Raw genomic sequence first — 21725 nt, forward strand, 5'->3', positions numbered from 1 at the left:
TGCGCTTGGCTCGCTGCTTATTCCGGTGACTGGGCTTTTTACCATTTACTTTCCGGTGGCTGGGCCCATAACCTGTTAGCCGGAGTATTACCACAGCAGCGCGTGTTACTTCATATAAGCAGCAGAATCCAACGTAAGGCAAACTGTGTTTAATATATGCAGCTTGAACTGGAACAAAATAAGAAAGCTTTGACAGTAACTACCGATATAATCTAGTCCATGTAACACATGTCTCTCTGTGAAGGAAACAGCAGCAGAATGATGCAATCAGTGCGAGTCCTCTGACCTTTTTTTTTTTTTGTACAAACTTTAACAATCACAGCATAGCTGACAAATGAACACTCATAGACATTCAATGCAGACTACAACAGGAATGGAGTTGTTGCATTTAAACTTATTCCAACAGTATCACTCTCAACATGGACCAGAGGAAGCGAAGGAAAGAGTTGTCTCAGGAGATTAGAAAGAAAATGAAAGTCAAACATGTTACCGGTAAAAGTTCTAAGACCATCTCCAAGCAGCTTGATGTTCCTGTGACTTCAGTTCCACATATTATTCAGAAATGTAAGATCCATGGGACTGTAGCCGACCTCCCTGGACGTGGCCACAGGAGGAAAATTGATGATAAATCAAAGAGACAGATAATACGAATGGTAAAAGAGCCCAGTAAAACTTCTAAAAAATTAAAGGTGAACTTCAAGCTCAAGGAACATCAGTGTCAGATTGCATCATGCGTCGTTGTGTGAGCCAAAGTGGATTTCATGGGAGACGACCAAGGAGGACACCATTGTTGAAAAAAATCATAAACAAGCCAGACTGGAATTTGCTAAAACTACATGTTGACAAGCCACAAAACTTCTGGGAAAATGTCCTATGGACAGATGAGACAAGAGTGGAACTTTTTGGCAAGGCACATCAGCTCTACGTTCACAGATGGAAAAATGAAGCATCTCAAGAAAAGAACACTGTCCCTACTGTGAAACATGGAGGAGGCTCTGTTATGTTCTGGGGCTGCTTTGCTGCATCTGGCACAGGGTGTCTAGAATCTGTGCAAAGTACAATAAAATCTCAAGACTATCGAAGGATTCTAGAGTGAAATGTGCTGTCCAGTGTCAGAAAGCTTGGTCTCAGGCGCAGGTCATGGGTCTTGCAACAGGATAATGACCCAAAACACACAGCTTAAAGCACCCAAGAATGGCTAATTGGGAAACATTGGACTATTCTGAAGTGGCCTTCTATGAGCCCTGACATAAATCTTATTGCACATCTTTGGATAGAGCTGAAAAGTGCCGTCTGGAAAAGGCAACCTTCAAACACGAGACAACTGGAGCAGTTTGCTCTTTAGGAGTGTTTTGTTACGGATTCAAGGATTGTGATGAATAATAAATGCTCATACGAAAATTGAGTAAACAAAAATGAATTTACTTAATAAATAATAAAAAAATAAACAGTCACTAAAAGCAGTAAAATAACATTATTCATACATTACATTATTATGGTAGAATTTAATCAGGCTGTCTCTGTATCTCCCATCTCTCTTCCATGTGTCTTCCTTTCTCACTAAAGTTCCAGTCCTCTTTTTATATCTTAAACTATCCATACAAACTAATGTAAAAGCTTTGATCTTCCAAAGGATGACAGGGAGAAACCCTCTTAAGGTATCGTCACATTTAGCGATGCTGCAGCGATATAGACAACGATGACGATCGCTGCAGCGTCGCTGTTTAGGTCGTTGTGTGGTCGCTGGAGAGCTGTCACAAAGACAGCTCTCCAGCGACCACCGATGCCAAAGTCCCCGGTAACAAGGGTAAACATCGGGTTACTAAGCGCAGGGCCGCGCTTAGTAACCCGATGTTTACCCTGGTTACCATTGTAAAAGTAAAAAAAAACAGTACATACTTACATTCCGGTGTCTGTCCCCCGGCGTCAGCTTCTCTGCACTGTGTCAGCGCCGGCCGGCCGTAAAGCAGAGCACAGCGGTGACATCACCCCTCTGCTTTACGGCCGGCGCTTACACAGTGCAGGGAAGCTGAGGCCGGGGGACAGACACCGGAATGTAAGTATGTACTGTTTGTTTTTTTTTACTTTTACCATGGTAACCAGGGTAAACATCGGGTTACTAAGCGCGGCCCTGCGCTTAGTAACCCGATATTTACCCTGGTTACCAGAGAACACATCGCTGGATTGGCATCACAAATGCCGATTCAGCGATGTCAGCGGGTGATCAGCAACCAAAAAAATGGTCCTGATCATTCCCAGCGACCAACAATCTCCCAGCAGGGGCCTGATCGTTGGTCGCTGTCACGCATAACGATTTAGTTAATGATATTGTTGCTATGTCACAAAAAGCAACGATATCGTTAACGAAATCGTTATGTGTGAAGGTACCTTTAAGGTACCGTCACACTTAGCGACGCTGCAGCGATACCGACAACGATCCGGATCGCTGCAGCGTCACTGTTTGGTCGCTGGAGAGCTGTCACACAGACCGCTCTCCAGCGACCAACGATGCCGGTAACCAGCGTAAACATTGGGTAACTAAGCGCAGGGCCGCGCTTAGTAACCCGATGTATACCCTGGTTACCATCCTAAAAGTAAAAAAAAACAAACACTACATACTTACCTACAGCCGTCTGTCCTCCAGCGCTGTGCTCTGCTCTCCTCCTGCACTGGCTGTGAGCACAGCGGCCGGAAAGCAGAGCGGTGACGTCACCGCTCTGCTTTCCGGCTGACCGACGCTCACAGCCAGTACAGGAGGAGTGCAGAGCACAGCGCTGGAGGACAGACGGCTGTAGGTAAGTATGTAGTGTTTGGTTTTTTTTACTTTTAGGATGGTAACCAGGGTAAACATCGGGTTACTAAGCGCGGCCCTGCGCTTAGTTACCCGATGTTTACCCTGGTTACCAGTGAAGACATCGCTGAATCGGTGTCACACACGCCGATTCAGCGATGTCTACGGGGAGTCCAGCGACCAAATAAAGTTCTGGACTTTCTTCCCCGACCAGCGACAGCACAGCAGGGGCCTGATCGCTGCTGCCTGTCACACTGGACGATATCGCTAGCGAGGACGCTGCAACGTCACGGATCGCTAGCGATATCGTCTAGTGTGACGGTACTTTTAGTCCAAATAGATAAGATTTCACCACATGACATCCCTGGGGACTTAACAAGTATCTAACATATAATTAACATATACATGATACCTTCTCCTGGGAAAGGTCTAATCAGTTGACTCTCATTTTGAATGCCAAAAATCCTTTGTTAGTAGATAAACAAATTACTGGTCATTTACATTCCTTGGTTAAATTGACCATGTGGCTAAAGGTGCATTTAAGCTTCAATGATCTTCTGCTAACCTCCTTGTATGTAAGAATATACTGTATATATTATATAATAAACTGAAACCATATCAATATCTCTCAATAATTAGTATTAAATTTTTGGAGTGTTGAAACCATTAAAAGATAACTACTACACAAGGAGCTGCCAAAATACCTGTCGAGAGGTGCAGAAATCTCATTGACAGTTACAGGAATCGTTTGATTGCAGCGATTGCCTCAAAAGGTTGTGCAACAAAATATTAACCCTTTCATGCCAGAGCCTGTTTTTGCTTTTATGACCGGGCCAATTTTTTCAATTCTGACCAGTGTCACTTTGTGAGGTCATAACTCTAAAATGCATCAATAAATCCTGATTATTTTCTCATGACATATAGTTTTAAGGGTTAAAAGTTCACCAGCGATTTCTCATTTTTACAACAAAATTTACAAAACCATTTTTTTAGGGACCACATCACATTTGAAGTGAGTTTGGGGGGTCAATATGACAGAAAATACCGAAAGTGACACCATTATAAAAACTGCACCCCTCGAGCTGCGCAAAACCACATTCAATAAGTTTATTAACCCTTCAGATGCTTCACAGCAATGAATGTGGAAGGAAAAAATAAACATTTACTTTTCTTTCACAAAAATTTTCCTTTAGAACTAATTTTTTTTTACATTCGCAAGGGTAACAGGAGAAAATGGACGATACATTTTGTTTTGCAATTTCTCCTGAGCATGCCGATACCCAATATGTGGGGAAATCTACTGTTTGGGGACACGGCAGGGCTCGGAAGGGAAGGAGCGCCATTTGACTTTTTGAATATAAAATTTGCTGGAATAATTAGCGGTTGCCATGTTGCGTTTGGAGAGCCCCTGATGTGCTTAAACAGTGGAACCACCCACAAGTGACACCATTTTGGAAACTAGATCCCCAAGGAACTTATCTAGATGTGTGGTGGGCACTTTGAACCCCCAGATGCTTCACAGAAGTTAATTACGTAGAGCCGTGAAAATAAAAAATCGTATTTGTTCGCCCTCAATTTTTTTTAAAAAAGGGTAACAGGAGAAATTGGACCCCAAAAGTAATTGTGTAATTTGTCCTGAGTATGCTGACATCCCATATGTGGGGGTAAACCACTGTTTTGGCGCATGGCAGAGCTCAGAAGGGAAGGAGCGCCATATTGGAGAGCAGGTTTTGCTGGAATTGTTTGTAGGTGATATGTGACATTGTCAGAGCCCCTGAGGTGCCAGAAGAGCATAAGCCCCCAAAAGTGACTGCATTTTACACAATACTTCCCTGAATGAATTCTTCTAGTGGTGCAGTGAGCATACTGACACCACAGCTGTTCCATAGAAAATTATACCATTGGGCAGTGAAGAAAAAATAATTACATTTTTACCACTAAAATGTTGCTTTAACCCGAGAATTTACATTGGAAAATAGGTAGATAGGTAAATGGTCACTACACCCATAGATTAATAACCAGAGGGGTGTCATTTCCAAAATGGGGTCACTTTAGGAGGGATTTTGCTGTTATGGCACTTTGGAGAGCCGCTAAGTGACAAAACAACAGAATCTCCCTGAAGTGACCCCATTTTGGAAATGATACCCCTCTGGTTATTCATCTATGGATATAGTGACCATTTTCAATACACGGATGATTTCCAGAAACACATAGTGGAAGTTTTAGAGCAAAAATTGCAAAAAATTCATTGTAGTGCCAAATATATTGTGCCCAGCTTCCCCCCACCTACCCCTGGAAATTGTTAAGTCAGCTCTACTGAGATGTGTCTGTCACTAAATAAACCAAATGCTTGAATGTCAAAACAGTTTAAAAACGTGGTTCTGTGTGGAAGATTATAAAGCAGTCATGGAGGCATAAGGCCGGCAATGATGGGTGTTGTGGGCAATAATAGCGGGTATCATGCCTCATTCCTCTCTTGGAACATACACGACATCTTCTCTGGAGGTTCTTTCTTGTTTCAATTGCTCGAATGAGTACAATAAAATGTCGCTCAGTGAGTCTTCTGACATCTTCAGATTCTAAAGGATTGCCGGGGACAAAATTTTCTAAAACAAGAATTTTAATTACCTTTTCCTGATAATGAAGGAAAGTATCTGCATTTCCGGCTTTTTTGTATAGCACAAAAGAATTATATGAGGCCACCTGAAACAAATAAATGACTTTTTATACCATGTGATGCAGTGACCCCTGTGACAGCTAGGGGGCGCTGTGAGTGCTCCTTGGAATGTGCATGGAGGCATATCTATTGTGATAATCGAGGTGAAACAGTGACTGGCTGTGTTGCGAATGGCCGATATGTGTCGCAGAGGGAGTCTGCGTAGTAAGTCTGACGCGATGTTGTTGTTCTGGGACCTGTAGTCCCTCAAGAGTGTATATGTATGGTGTAGTGGTAAGGGAGACTTACTAGGCTTGTTGTGTGAGATGGGCAGGACAAACTAGCCACACATCCACACTCCCACCCAGGGGAGTGGTTAAGGATATATAACGTGACCAGGGTGTGGGTCACATGTTCCCATGGTTCCTCAGTGGTTCCAGTGGAAGGTCCTGGAGAGCCTGTGTGTTGGGAGGTCTTGGGAGTAGGACCGGATCCCTGAATAGCACACTGAACCACCTGTGTTGGATTTCCTGGGAGTAGGAGTCCTGAATAGCACATGGTGGGGCTTTGGACCTGGTGAGCCTGGTGTGTTGGATTTTCCTGGGAGTAGGAGTCCTGAATAGCACATGGTGAGGCTTTGGACAAGGAGTCAGCAGGTGGAGCAGGAGCTCCCGTTAGGTACCTATACAGACTGTTGGTGCTTGTAATCTTCTATGAACTGTGTGGTCTCCCACGGTGACTGAACGGAGTGAGGTTTGGTGTGTTTAGAGACCGTGACCCAGTGTCATATACGCTGTATGTGACTTGGGACATTGGTGAACTGTACGGCGTACGGACACCCATGGTAACTGGACAAAGTGAGAGGTCCAGCATGTTTAGTGTCCATGAGTCAAAGCCGTATATGAAGTGTTTAAGATAAAGCTGCAAGTTAATATCACCAGTTGGTGCTTATTGTGTTCTATGGAATGTATAATATGGACTGTGCACAACTCGGTTATGACCCTTTAATAAACCGTATGGACTGTTTTGTGTTCAAAAATCGTGCCTGACTACGTTAATCCCGTGCCAAGCGAGTGTCCCCCAATACACTTAGTGAGAGCAATCTTACAACCAGATGTATGATTTTCTTGATACCTGGTATGGCTGTAGAACCTGATCTGCAAGGTCCACACCTCCCATTTATTTGTTTTATACAACGACAGACACAGGTTTTGGAGTAGTGGATCCCTGTTGGTCTGCAATGGCCCTTGTGGAATCTGTGTGGATCAAGCTCAGGATAAAAATATCTTTTTCCTTATTCTTATGTGCAAGCATCTCTCCTTTGTGTAAAGTCTCTGACTGCCCCTTTCGGAACTTTTTGCTGACTAATGATTGTGGAAACCCCTGACGGTTTTTGCGAATGGTCCTATAATCCCCCATGTTATATTCAACCAGACTTTTAAATAGGGGTATGCTGGTGTAGTAGTTGTCAACGTACAGATTGTAGCCTTTTTGTAATAATGGAGTTATCAGCTCCCAAACGATTTTTCCAGATGTCCCAAGATAAATAGGGCATCCTGGAGGGTTTAGTTGGCTATCTTTCCCCTCATAAATGCGAAAAGCTGATGTGTGTCCGGTTGAACTCTTGCACATTTTATAGAACTTTATTCCGAACCTTGCCCTCTTAGATATTTGTTTGTGGGACAATATGCTCTAGCAAGCTAATAGAAAACTCTGATGTGACATGACTGACATGACCAAATTATTGGCGAGACAATTGATAAAAGCTTAATTCTTTAGCCTAACCCTAACTTTAGAATAAACCCAAACCCTAACTTTAACCTTACAGTAACCCTAACTCTAGCCTAAAGGCCCCGTCACACATAGCGAGATCGCTAGCGAGATCGCTGCTGAGTCACAAGTTTTGTGACGCAACAGCGATCTCAGTAGCGATCTCGCTATGTGTGACACGTACCAGCGATCAGGCCCCTGCTGTGAGATTGCTGGTCGTGTCGGAATGGCTTGGGCCATTTTTTGATCATTGAGGTCCCGCTGACATCGCTGAATCGGCGTGTGTGACGCCGATTCAGCGATGTCTTCGCTGGTTACCAGGGTAAACATCGGGTAACTAAGCGCAGGGCCGCGCTTAGTAACCCGATGTTTACCCTGGTTACCATCCTAAAAGTAAAAAAACAAACGCTACATACTTACCTATCGCTGTCTGTCCTCGGCGCTTTGCTTCTCTGGTCTGGCTGTGAGCGCCGGTCAGCCGGAAAGCAGAGCGGTGACGTCACCTCTCTGCTTTCCGGCTGCTGTGCTCACAGCCAGACCAGAGAAGCAGAGCACCGAGGACAGACAGCGATAGGTAAGTATGTAGCGTTTTTTTATTTTTACTTTAACGATGGTAACCAGGGTAAACATCGGGTTACTAAGCGCGGCCCTGCGCTTAGTTACCCGATGTTTACCCTGGTTACCGGGGACCTCGGGATCGTTGGTCGCTGGAGAGCTGTCTGTGTGACAGCTCTCCAGCGACCAAACAGCGACGCTGCAGCGATCCGGATCGTTGTCGGTATCGCTGCAGCGTCGCTATGTGTGACGGAGCCTTAACAGTAACGCTAACTTTAGCCCCAACTCTATCCCTAGCTATAGCACTAACCTAACCTACCTTATGGTTTTTTTTTTTACTTTATAGCAAAATCGCTGACTGACACAGCTGTTACCAGCAGCTCTTGTAACACTGTTTCTCCTCTAATCTCTCACTGACAGGAGATCTGAGGAGAAACAGCATTTTTATGAGGCAGATCGCCCGCAAAAGTTGGTTGCTACAACAAACTTTCCCAGTGATTTGTCTCATTGGCTGGTGTAACGCTGATGTCATCAGGACCTGAACCAATCAGGTCTCGATGAGGTCGGGGGGTCACACAGGAACTGTTGTGCGCCGCAATCCCCTCATTATAAGGTACGTGGGGGTTCCGATTAGCACAAAATCGCCGACCATAGACAAACAGTAGATAAACATCTGCGTTAGCAGGGTTTTGTGTAGCGCCGACGTTTTAGCTACCGTTGATGGTCACGAAGCAGCTAAGGGTACCATAATTTCTGTCCAAGCCTATTTCATGAGTTTTATATTTTTTTAAATTCTGTGGAAGCATGGTTGAAAAGCAATGTCTGACTTTCATTTGTTCATTTTCATAGATGTTTTATTTATTTTGTCAGATTCAAGTTATTTCTGTGACCATTGTGGGTGTTTCTGTCATTAAATGAGGGGTACCAACAATTTTGACCACGTGTGTAGGTGGAATGAATATTTTGACTCCACAGCCACTTTCCGGAAATTAACACGCAGTGGATGTTGGAGAGTGAAAAGTACACATTTGCCATTTTATTACTCAGCACCTAGTGCCCAAATTGTGCTCCAGGAGACACACACCGCAAATTAGCTGGATTCTTCTCACTATAAGGCCGGCGTCACACTAGCGAGTTTTACAGACGTATGAGCGCATAAAATACGTCCGTAAAACACGCATTACACACGGCCCAATTATTCTCTATGCCCCTGCTCCTATCTGCCGTATTTTACTGATCCGTATTATACGGCTTTGTACGGCCGTAGAAAATCGCAGCATGCTGCGTTTGTTTGGATTACACACGGACCAGCAGTGTGACTTGCGAGAAATACGCAGCGGTGTTAGAGAGAAAAGCCAACAATTCAGTGCGGTGTACAGTAAAATCACACTGACAGCTTACAGTAGAATAGGTAGAATAAATGTGTACACATAGAATAGGTAAATATATATATATATATATATATCAGTGAGACACATATATATATATTATTATTTCATACAGCGCGAGATAGCTTTAAAGCCAGTAATTCAATTGCCGGCTTTTGCTATCTCCTTCCTAAACCCGACATGATATGAGACATGGTTTACATACAGTAAACCATCTCATATCCCCATTTTTTTGCATATTCCACACTACTAATGTTAGTAGTGTGTATATGCAAAATTTGGCCGTTCTAGCTATTAAATTAAAGGGTTAAATGGCGGAAAAAATTGGCGTGGGCTCCCGCGCAATTTTCTCCGCCAGAGTAGTAAAGCCAGAAACTGAATGCAGATATTAATTAAATTACCGGCTTTAAAGCTATCTCGTGCTGTATGAAATATTAATATATATACATATATGTGTCTACTGACATATATATATATATATATATATATATACATATATATTAATATATATATATATAGACAGTATATATGTTTGTTTTTTTTACACATGGATCCCTTGTATAGCCGTATGTCGGTTTTGCAAGTTTGCGAGAAAATCTCGCAGTACGGATGCCATACGGATTACATACGGAGGATGCCATGTGCAAAATACGCTGACACACCCTACCTACGGAGGAGCTACGGACCAGTATTTTGGGGACTTTTCAGCGTATTACAGCCGTAATATACGGACCGTATTGTCTTACGCCGAGTGTGACGCCGGCCTAATATTGCTAAATACAGGGATCCTAAATGTTGTTTGAACACACTGCAAGACTCAGAAGTGAGAACGGATTTTGCTGGATTGGATTATAGAAACTTTGTTGCTTTTCAACTGCCTTTGAGCCACTAATAGTGTGGGAACCTCTGTTTTTTCCATTGACAGATGATGGACCTGAGTGGGGACTTGTTTTTTGTGAGATGAGAATTAGTATTATTTTCACCTGCATAACATTGATTGGTTTCTTTTTATTTGATATTTGGGAGGCAGAATGAACAAACAGTTGAACACCACGCACTACTGGTTCATCCAACAAGGTTTTCTATTAGACTGTGAACTGTCATTGTCTTGGTAAATAATTCAAGTTTTTTTTACATAGCTTGCCATTTTTATGGACAGTTTAAGTAGAATTGTTCAAAAATGTAAAAGGATATTTTATTAAAAAATATATATATTTTTTATCTTAGCAGATGACTGTACAAGGAGATCAGAGGGACAGCTGATATCTTCAATTTTTAAATCTGATGATCTTGAGATCCTACAAGATACAACTGAAGTGATTGCTGTTACTCCAGATATATCATCATCCATTCACAGCAAAGATCTGTCATCTGATCCTATGAAACAGGTCCCATCTTCTGTTTCATTACTGACTACTAAGGAAAATCAAAATCACAAAAGACGCATTAAAAAACAAACTACTCCTAAAGCAAGGAAGTCATTTTCATGTTCAGAATGTGGGAAATGTTTTAACCAGAAATCAGATTTGGTTACTCACCATAGAACTCACACAGGGAAGAAGCCTTTTTCATGTTCAGACTGTGGGAAATGTTTTTCTCACAATTCACATCTTATTAAACATGAGATAACGCACACAGCAGAGAAGCCATATTCATGTTCAGAATGTGGGAAATGTTTTAAAAGGAAATGGCATCTTGTTAGTCACCAGAGAACTCACACAGGGGAGAAGACTTTTTCATGTTCAGAATGTGGGAAATGTTTTAACCAGAAATCAGATTTGGTTAATCACCATAGAACTCACACAGGGGAGAAGCCTTTTTCATGTTCAGAATGTGGGAAATGTTTTGCACATAAATCATATTTTGTTACTCACTATATAATTCACACAGGGGAGACGCCTTTTTCCTGTTCCGAATGTGGGAAATGTTTTGCACGTAAATCAAATTTTGCTATCCACCAGAGAACTCACACAGGGGAGAAGCCTTTTTCATGTTCAGAATGTGGGAAATGTTTTAGCCAAAAAGAGAATCTTGTTAGTCACCAGAGAACTCACACAGGGGAGAAGCCTTTTTCATGTTCAGAATGTGGGAAATGTTTTAACAAGAAATCAGATTTGGTTAAACACCATAGAACTCACACAGGGGAGAAGCCTTTTTCATGTTCAGAATGTGGGAAATGTTTTGCACGTAAATCACATTTAGCTATTCACCAGAGAACTCACACAGGGGAGAAGCCTTTTGCATGTTCAGAATGTGGGAAATGTTTTAGCCACAAATCAGAGTTGGTTAATCACCATAGAACTCACACAGGGGAGAAGCCTTTTTTATGTTCAGAATGTGGGAAATGTTTTGCACGTAAATCAAATTTTGTTACTCACCAGAGGAATCACACAGGGGAGAAGCCTTTTTCATGTTCAGAATGTGGGAAATGTTTTAACCTAAAATCAGATCTTGTTATTCACCAGAGAACTCACACAGGGGAGAAGCCTTTTTCATGTTCAGAATGTGGGAAATGTTTTCACAATAAATCAAATTGTGTTAAGCACCAGAGAACTCACCCAGGAAAGAAGCCTTTTTCCTGTTCAGAATGTGGGAAATATTTTGCACGTAAATCACATTTTGTTACTCACCAGAGCAGTCACACAGGGGAGATGCCTTTTTCATGTTCAGAATGTGGAAAATGTTTTCGCAATAAATCAAATTGTGTTAAACACCAGAGAACTCACACAGGGGAGAAGCCTTTTTCCTGTTCATAATGTGGGAAATGTTTTGCACGTAAATCACATTTTGTTAATCACCAGAGCAGTCACACAGGGGAAAAGCCTTTTTCATGTTCAGAATGTGGAAAATGTTTTCACAATAAATCAAACTGTGCTAAGCACCAGAGAACTCACACAGGGGAGAAGCCTTTTTCTTGTTCAGAATGTGCAAAATGTTTTAATTGGAAATCGGTTCTTTATAGGCACCAAAGAGCCCACACAGGGAAGAAACCCCTTTCATGTTAAATGGAAAATGAATCTTGATCGCCATCAGAGAATCCACACAGTGGAGAAGCCTTTTTCCTATTCAGAATGTGGGAAATGTTTTAACCAGAAATGGAATCTTTACAATTGTCACAGGTTCCTTCTCTGGTATCACACAATCAACAGAACAAGAGAATAGTGAACAATTCCAGAACCTTTATTTAGGCAAAACACGAAAGGTCCATATGATCCACCACACTGAGGATACAACAGTCCAACAATCCAGCACAGAGGATAACATTCCATATTCCCTTCTTTCTCTCTCTGACGTGCTGTCTTCACATTATTCCACACCAGACTGATCTCTGTGTCTCACCTCCCTGATATTTTCAAATCTCCCACCTCATTCACAGGCCAGGAGGGGGAAGGTCTCAGGGGCTCATTGTTTCAACAAGCTAGGTCAACATGTCATTAGCATATTAGCAAACAACATTATTCACTGACCCTGTGGAGAGATAACAATACAGAACTGTGGGGAGAATATCAGATGGCAAATAACAACTCATCCTACAAGATACAGTAAAGGTACCTTCACACTAAACAACTTTACAACGATATCGCTAGCGATCCGTGACGTTGCAGCGTCCTGGCTAGCGATATCGTTGTGTTTGACACGCAGCAGCGATCAAGATCCTGCTGTGATGTCGTTGGTCGGAGCTAGAAGACCAGCACTTTCTTTCGTCGCTGGACCTCCTGTAGACATCGCTGAATCGGCGTGTGTGACACCGATTCAGCGATGTCTTCACTTGTAACCAGGGTAAACATCGGGTTACTAAGTTCAGGGCCGCGCTTAGTAACCCGATGTTTACCCTGGTTACCATCGTAAAAGTAAAAAAAACAAACACTACATACTTACCTTCTGCTGTCTGTCCCCGGCGCTGTGCGTCGGCCAGCCGGAAAGCACAGCGGTGACGTCACCGCTCTGCTTTCCGGCCGCTGTGCTCACAGTCAGTGCAGGAAAGCAGAGCGCCAGGGACAGACAGCAGAATGTAAGTATGTAGTGTTTGTTTTTTTTACTTTTACGATGGTAACCATGGTAAACATCGTGTTACTAAGCGCGGCCCTGCGCTTAGTAACCCGATGTTTACCCTGGTTACCGGCATCGTTGGTTGCTGGAGAGCTGTCTGTGTGACAGCTCTCCAGCGACCACACACCGACGCTGCAGCGATCGACATCGTTGTCGGTATCGCTGCAGCGTCGCTTAGTGTGAAGGTACCTTAACACCATGATAATCAGTAAAATAGAAATATACACAAAAATGATACCCACATAGCATATCACCCCATCACAACAATAATAATCTTTCTTTTCATATAGCCCTAACATATTCCGCAGCGCTTCACAGTTTGCAAAGATTATCGCTGTCCCCAATGGGGCTCACAATGTAAATTACATAGTAACAGTTAGCAAGGCCGAAAAAGACATTTGTCCATCCAGTTCAGCCTATATTCCATCAGAATAAATCTCCAGATCTACGTTTTTCTAAAGAACCTAATAACTGTAATGTACAATATTGTTCTGCTCCAGGAAGACATCCAGGCCTCTCTTGAACCCCTTGACTGAGTTCGCCATTACCACCTCCTCAGGCAAGCAATTCCAGATTCTCACTGCCCTAACAGTAAAGAATCCTCTTCTATGTTGGTGGAAAAACCTTCTCTCCTCCAGATGCAGAGAATGCCCCCTTGTTCCCGTCACCTTCCTTGGTATAAACAGATCCTCGGATAGATATTTGTATTGTCCCCTTATATACTTATACATGGTTATTAGATCGCCCCTCAGTTGTCTTTTTTCTAAACTATATAATCCTAATTTTGCTAATCTCTCTGGGTATTGTAGTTCCCTCATCCCCTTTATTAATTTTGTTACCCTCCTTTGTTCTCACTCTAGTTCCATTACATCCTTCCTTCGGACGTATTAAACATGAACAGGAAGCCAGGGCCGCGGCTGCTCTCTGCTTCATGATGCTTGATTTGTCCGAAGGTAGGGACAGTGACGTCAGCGCTGATTGGGCACAGGGATCACATGACGTAAAAACGTCAGAAGAGCCCCAAGAACAAAAGCGCCAACACCAGTGAAACGGCGCCACCATGGGAGGTTTGTATGAGGATTTTTACTTTAACAGGACCAAACATGAGGAATGAGAAGGGCTTGTCCAACTAGTTGTCAACCTTTATAAACAGCAAAAATCTCACACAGGGAGAAGTCATTATTATACCTAGAGGGTGAGAAATGAATTACAAGAAAATCGTATTTTGTTCACCATCAAAAATAACTCGGACGGGGAGAAGCTATATATATTATTGACAAATTGTACAAAAACATGATGTGCGCGGCGTGCATTCAAGGTGAGAATATTATACGGGAGTTTTATAGGATAAACCAAATACAGAAAATAAATGACCCAAAACAAACATTTATCAGTAAAAAAAACTCTTTATTAGGTAAAGTATAAAAGAATATACAATTAAAAACCAAGTTTAACCCCTTAACCACCAGAGATATTTTTGGTTTAGCAGTTTCATTTTTTGCTCCCCTCCTTCCCAGAGCCATAACTTTTTTTTTTATTTTCCATTAATATGACCATGTGAGGGCTTGTATTTGTGGAATGAGTTGTACTTTTTAACAACACCATTGGTTTTAACATATCTTGTACTGGAAAACGAGAAAAAAAAATCAAGTGCAGTGAAAAAAAAGAGCAATCCCACAGTTGTTTTTTTTTTTTTCATGTTAACTAAATGCTAAAACTGAGCTGCCATTATGATTCTCCAGGTCATTATGAGTTTATAGACGCCTGACATGTCTAGGTTATTTTTTATTAAAGTGGTGAAAAAAAAATTCCAAGTTTGTAAAAAAAAATTGCGCCATTTTCCGATACCCGTAGCATCTCCATTTTTCATGATCTTGGGTTGGGTCAGGGCTTATTTTTTGCGTGCTGAGCTAGCGTTATTAATTTTACCATTTTGTGCAGATAAGTTCTTTTGATTGCCCGTTATTGCATTTTAATGCAATGTTGCAGCGACCGCAAAAAAGTAATTCTGGAGTTTTGACTTTTTTTTTGTTACGCTGTTTAGCGATCAGGTTAGTTCTTTTTCATATTGATTGGGCGATTCTGAAAGTGGCGGTACCTAATATGTGTCTATTTGTTTTATTTTATATTGCATTGGGGTGAAGGGTAGGGTTGAGCGACTTTTGTTTTTATAGGATCGGGTTGGATTTCACGAAACCCGACTTTTTCAAAAGTCGGGTCGAGTGAAATCGGCCGATCCTATAGAAAAGTCAGGGTCGGGGTCAGCCGAAACACGAAACCCAATGCAGTGCATTGGGTTTCTAATGGTTCCCAGGGTCTGAAGGAGAGGAAACTCTCCTTCAGGCCCTGCGATCCATATTAATGTGTAAAATAAAGAATAAAAATAAAAAATATTGCTATACTCACCCTCGGACGCGCCCTGGTTGTAACCGGGAGCCTTCCTTCCTAAGAATGAGCGCCTGAAGGACCTTTCGATGACGTCGCGGCTTGTGATTGGTCGCGTGAGCGGTCACATGGGCGTCACGCGACCAATCACAAGCCGCGACGTCATCGAAAGGTCCTTCAAGCGCTGATTCTAGGAAGGAAAGCTGCGGGTTAGAACCAGGGCGCGTCCGAGGGTGAGTATATACCTGTTAGGAAGGGTGAGTATAGCAATATTTTTTATTTTTATTCTTTATTTTACACTTAAATCTGAATTCCGATACCGATTCCCGATATCTTAAATATATCGGGAATCGTTATCGGAATTCCGATACCAGATTCAGAAGATCGCCGACCTCATGGCCGACCCCACACAGGGGTCGGGTCGGGTTTCATGAAACCCGACTTTGCAAAAAGTCGGCGACTTCTGAATCTGGCCGACCTGTTTCGCTCAACCCTAGTGAAAGGGGGTGATTTGAACTTTTATATATATTTTTTTTTCTTTTTCTTTTTGGCAGGGTGAATAGTCATCTGGTTAATTAACCAGATGACTATTTTTAGGAAACTAAGAATAATAGAATGTTATCTGTATGTTGGCTTTCAAATTTAAGTGTTGATTTCTGGTTGGTCAAGAAAATAAACTTTTGTTTGTATAAGCGTGGAATATTGACTTTTATTGTGGCTTATCCATGATCACTAGTGATGTTTGCTGAAATGCTAATTATGCATTGTGTTATTGAGCCAGTTTGTTGACCTTTACAGCAGAGAGGGAAAAACTATGCAAATATTTTAAGTAATAAGTAATGCTACTTGATCTCGTCTCCATTCTTACCCTTTATGTAAATACTGAATGAGGGACACTTGTTAAGTCTGAAAATAAGTTACATGCCTCTGTATAAAGAGACTGACAGAGATAAACAGCCAGAGAGATTCTGCCAAGACATCCATACATCCAAAGGACCAGAGCCTGGATAGCAGTCATATTACATCTTGGCTCCATAACGATGGACGCGGATCTATCATTCTATAGGAAACAACCTAGGGGTTTTTCAGCCTCGGTTGGAAGAATAGAGATCTACTCCATTGACCATCGCTGAACCATGGATACATTTGGAGAAGCCAGGTTGTGATACTCGGATCAACTGGCATTGTATGGACTGTCCTCTTCCTACGCTTGTCGTTACCTTCTCTCTGTATGCATGCCACGGGTGAAGTAGCGCCCCTGGAAGATCTGAAGTCACAGGTGCCATTATCCCAGTGAGTCAGCGGAAGGGTGAGACTCTGCAATGTTCACTATCTTGGGTACTGTACTTGGACTGTTCTATGTGTTATCTGCCTGTTTTGTGGTTCAATAAATCATTGCTGCACTGTTTAACCCTCACCCTGTGTTGTCTGAGTAGTGTTTTGCCCATATTAAAAGAATAGCAGGGATATGGCTGGACAATCCCTGGTCCATGCAGTTTCAGTTAGGCTAGCGGATTGGGGTGCCCGCTGACACCCCCCTCCCCATGTCTCTTCAATAGTCTCCATGGGAGACTAGAAGCTGTCAACGCGATTGGCTCTGCTACATACAGGCGAAGATCAGATCGCCTGTATGTAGCAGACTTAATCACTTGCTATGAGTGCCGACCACCGGGCGGCGCTCATAGCAATCTGGCAGTGACAACTACAAAGGTCTGCTGGAGACCTCTGGTTGTCATACCAACCCATCGGTGACCCACGATCACGTGACGGGGTCACGATGGGCAGGATTCCCGGAGTGCTCGCTGGAAGAGCGCTTCAAATTCTGCTGTCAGAGGCTGTTAGGTGTTGTGAATTCCGCTCTTGGGCTCCCTCCGGTGGTTGTAAGTGGCACTTTTGTGAGTTCTGCTCTTGGGCTCCCTCTTGTGGTTTCAAGTGGTATGGCTGCTCCTTGGAGTTAGCTGTCATCAGCTGCCTCCACTTATCATCTCTTCTGCTCGGCTATTTAGGCCTGGCTCTTTCCTTCAGCCAGTGCCACTTGTAAATGGTTCCTGGTTGGATTCACATCTCTTTGGATTTCCCTGTTATCCTGACCAGTTCAGCAAAGCTAAGTTTTTGCTTGTTCTTTTCTGTCCATAGATTGTGGACTTATCCGTTCAGTGCTTTCTATGTTTGTCCAGCTTATCAGTATGAATTAATTCTGTCTTGCTGGAAGCTCTGGGAAGCAGATTTACCCTCCACACCTTTAGTCAGGTGTGGAGATTTTTTGTAAACTCTGCGTGGATTTATTGTAGTGTTTTATACTGACCGCACAGTATTCCATCCTGTCTTATCTATTTAGCTAGACTGGCCTCCTGTGCTCATCCTGGTCTCAGTCTGTGTATGTATTTTCCCTCTCCACTCACAGTCATTATTTGTGGGGGGCTAATCTATCCTTTGGGGATTTTCTCTGAGGCAAGATAGCTTTCCTGCTTCTATCTTTAGGGGTAGTTAGCTTTTAGGCTGTGATGAGGTGCATAGGGAGAGTTAGGAGCATCCCACGGCTACTTCTAGTGTTGTGTTGAGCTTAGGGACTGCGGTCAGTACAGTTACCACTTCCTTCAGAGCTCGTTCCATGTTGCTCCTGTATCATAACAGTTAGGGGCACATGTGCCATTAAGGATGGGAGCTCAGCGTCGGAGCCCACATCATAGGGAAGGAGTCTATGTCGGAAAGGCATTACAGGGGATTATTTTTACAGAGTCAGAAGTGATAATCAATAATGTATACATACAATAAATTACAAAAATACACAGCTTATAATGATAAATAGTATATAGTTAAGACAAGAAAATATAATCTGAGTGAACCATGTGTAGATATAAAAATTCAGGCAAATTCACGCCCCCTGAAGAAGTGTGGACGAAACGCCCATCAGGGTCGAGGGACTTGGCACTCATCTCACACATTGTAAGCATTGATTTGTTCATTGATTTACCTTAATGGCTATACTGGGTTTCTCTGCTTCCCGGGAATAGGAGTTAGATGTATGGATACCTTATAGATATGTATACTTGAACATTATGAGTCTATAATAAGAGGACTGTGTTGTCCATATGCTGCATAAATTTGTATTATGGCTTTTATTTGATAATATTAATATTTATGGGTCCTAGGTAGGGTTGAGCGACTTTTACTTTTTTAGGGTCGAGTCGGGATTCGCGAAACCCGACTATCTCAAAAGTCGAGTCGAGTGAAATCGGCCGATTATCGTAAAAAGTCGGGGATCGACCGAAACACGAAACCCAATGCAAGTCAATGGGCAATCTCTCTCTCTCTCTCTACAGAAAAGCTGGTGTTACACATTGCAAATCGCTACAGCGCACAAGCGAGAAGATGGCGATAGGCGTGCACGCCCCTAAGACCTATGTCATCACTCTGCCCATGCTCCTTCATTGGCTGAAAAATGTCGCCAAACGCGTCATACGAAACGCGACTTTGGCGCGAAAATCGCCTACCGCATGGCCGATCCCACACTAGGATCGGGTCGGGTTTCATGAAACCCAACTTTGCCAAAAGTCGGCGACTTTTGAATTTGTCCGATCCGTTTTGCTCAAGCCTAGTCCTAGGGATACTAATTATTATAAAAGGGAACCAATTACCAATTGTTAATTCACTGCGGGCATCCAATGTGTTTAATGAGATCAGTAGCCTTACAGTCCCTCACATTTGAGGTATTGGTTAACTAGTTTGTATTGTAGTCATGTTAATATCTTTAATTTTCTAATAAAAAAAGATTTTATTATGAAGTGGGGATATTGTGCTTTTCTGTTTACGGGCATGTATGGTTAAACGGACGGAATTGTAAATGTTGTAGCTAGGGTTGAGCGACCTTGACTTTTTTAGAGTCGAGTCGGGTTTCGCGAAACCCGACTATCTCAAAAGTCGAGTCGAGTGGAATCGGCCGATTATCGCGAAAAGTCGGGGATCGACCGAAACACGAAACCCAATGCAAGTCAATGGGGGAGCATAGTCGGCAGTGAGTAGAGGCCAGGAAAACATGTACAGAGCCCATTTTAATTGCAAAAACATCCATTCTTGTTACTGAAGCTTGTCAATCTTAATTTAGCTTATAATAATTGTAAGGCATTTGAAATTGGGGGTCATTTGGCTAAAGTTGTGGGGGGTAGGGCTGGTTCAAGTAATTAGTGGGCCCAGTAAATCTGGACCACGTCACGGCAGTGGAGCAGGGACAGGTAAGTATTTCAACTTTGCAAGTGCTGTGATCCTGAGCAAGCAGGGGGGGCCCACTCGTTGGCATTGACACAGGCACAGGGCCCCTCAAAGTACAGCGGTGTGTTTGCACGGCGGGGGCGCCTCCCACCGGCAGCAACACTTTTGCGTACTATGAGGGGCCCTGTGCCAGTGACGTCGCCAACGAGTGTTCCTCCCCCCACCTGATGAAGGAACCTGCACCTTCATCTGCACCTTCCTCTTTGTCCCCGTGTAAGGTGGTATGGTATGCGGGAAGGGGGACCTGACTTTCAGCAGGGTCACAATCTTGCAGTGTAGCGTGCATGGGGAATGTTGCATTATGGGTCAATGTACCAGCAGACTCATCTATCACTGGCTGGGCAATGGGCAGGATGAGGAGGAAACAGATATGGGCCCAAAGAATAAAGTGGGCTAAATGCAGTTCAAAATTGGTAACAGGACTAACCAGGGGGCATTGTTTTGTTCAGTGGAGGACAACTGGAATGAGAGGCTGACACAGAGAGTAGGCCCAAATCAGTAAGTATTCTAAATGCAGTTCAAAATTGGCAACAGTAGTAAACCGGCGGCACAGCTTTGTTCACTGTAGGAGAACAGCAAGGAGCGGCAGACACAGATAGAAGGCCCCAACCCAACTAGTAGGCCAAATGCAGTGTTGTTTTCAACAACTACTAAACGAGAGCCAGAAGATGGAAGCAATGGAGAGGAAACCTGGGGAACACCTTGGAGTGGAAGACACCGTCTCTACACCCCAGACCCAACTTGTAGGCCGAATGCAGTGTTGTTTTCAACAACTACTAAACAAGAGCTTTAAGATTGAAGCAATGGAGAGGCAACCTGGGGAACACCTTGGAGCGGAAGACACCGTCTCTACACCCCAGACCAAACTTGTAGGCCAAATGCAGTGTTGTTTTCAACAACTACTAAACAAGAGCTTTAAGATTGAAGCAATGGAGAGGAAACCTGGGGAACACCTTGGAGCGGAAGACACCGTCTCTACACCCCAGACCCAACTTGTAGGCCGAATGCAGTGTTGTTTTCAACAACTACTAAACAAGAGCTTTAAGATTGAAGCAATGGAGAGGCAACCTGGGAAACACCTTGGCGCGGAAGACACCGTCTCTACATCCCAGACCCAACTTGTAGGCCGAATGCAGTGTTGTTTTCAACAACTACTAAACGAGAGCCAGAAGATTGAAGCAATGGAGAGGCAACCTGGAGAACACCTTGGAGCGGAAGACACCGTCTCTACACCCCAGACCCAACTTGTAGGCCGAATGCAGTGTTGTTTTCAACAACTACTAAACAAGAGCTTAAAGATTGAAGCAATGGAGACGCAACCTGGGGAACACCTTGGAGCGGAAGACACCGTATCTACACCCCAGACCCAACTTGTAGGCCGAATGCAGTGTTGTTTTCAACAACTACTAAACGAGAGCCAGAAGATTGAAGCAATGGAGAGGCAACCTGGAGAACACCTTGGAGCGGAAGACACCGTCTCTACACCCCAGACCGAACTTGTAGGCCGAATGCAGTGTTGTTTTCAACAACTACTAAACAAGAGCTTTAAGATTGAAGCAATGGAGACGCAACCTGGGGAACACCTTGGAGCGGAAGACACCGTCTCTACACCCCAGACCCAACTTGAAGGCCGAATGCCGTGTTGTTTTCAACAACTACTAAACGAGAGCCAGAAGATTGAAGCAATGGAGAGGCAACCTGGAGAACACCTTGGAGCGGAAGACACCGTCTCTACACCCCAGACCCAACTTGTAGGCCGAATGCAGTGTTGTTTTCAACAACTACTAAACGATAGCCAGAAGATTGAAGCAATGGAGAGGCAACCTGGAGAACACCTTGGAGCGGAAGACACCGTCTCTAC

General features: G+C 43.3%; 1 protein-coding gene across 1 annotated transcript in view; it reads left to right on the forward strand.

Annotated features, from left to right (window-relative positions):
- LOC138662923 (zinc finger protein 84-like) overlaps nt 1–12072 on the forward strand; it is a 52696-nt gene extending 40624 nt beyond the window's left edge. The window contains exon 4 of the mRNA XM_069748927.1: nt 10388–12072. Coding sequence (XP_069605028.1) covers nt 10388–11916 — 1529 coding nt within the window. The 3' untranslated portion in view covers nt 11917–12072. The remainder of the gene's footprint in view (nt 1–10387) is intronic.
- Nucleotides 12073–21725: the final 9653 nt, after the last annotated feature.

The sequence above is a fragment of the Ranitomeya imitator genome, chromosome 2 (assembly GCF_032444005.1).
Source record: "Ranitomeya imitator isolate aRanImi1 chromosome 2, aRanImi1.pri, whole genome shotgun sequence".
In the NCBI taxonomy this organism is placed as follows: domain Eukaryota; kingdom Metazoa; phylum Chordata; class Amphibia; order Anura; family Dendrobatidae; genus Ranitomeya; species Ranitomeya imitator.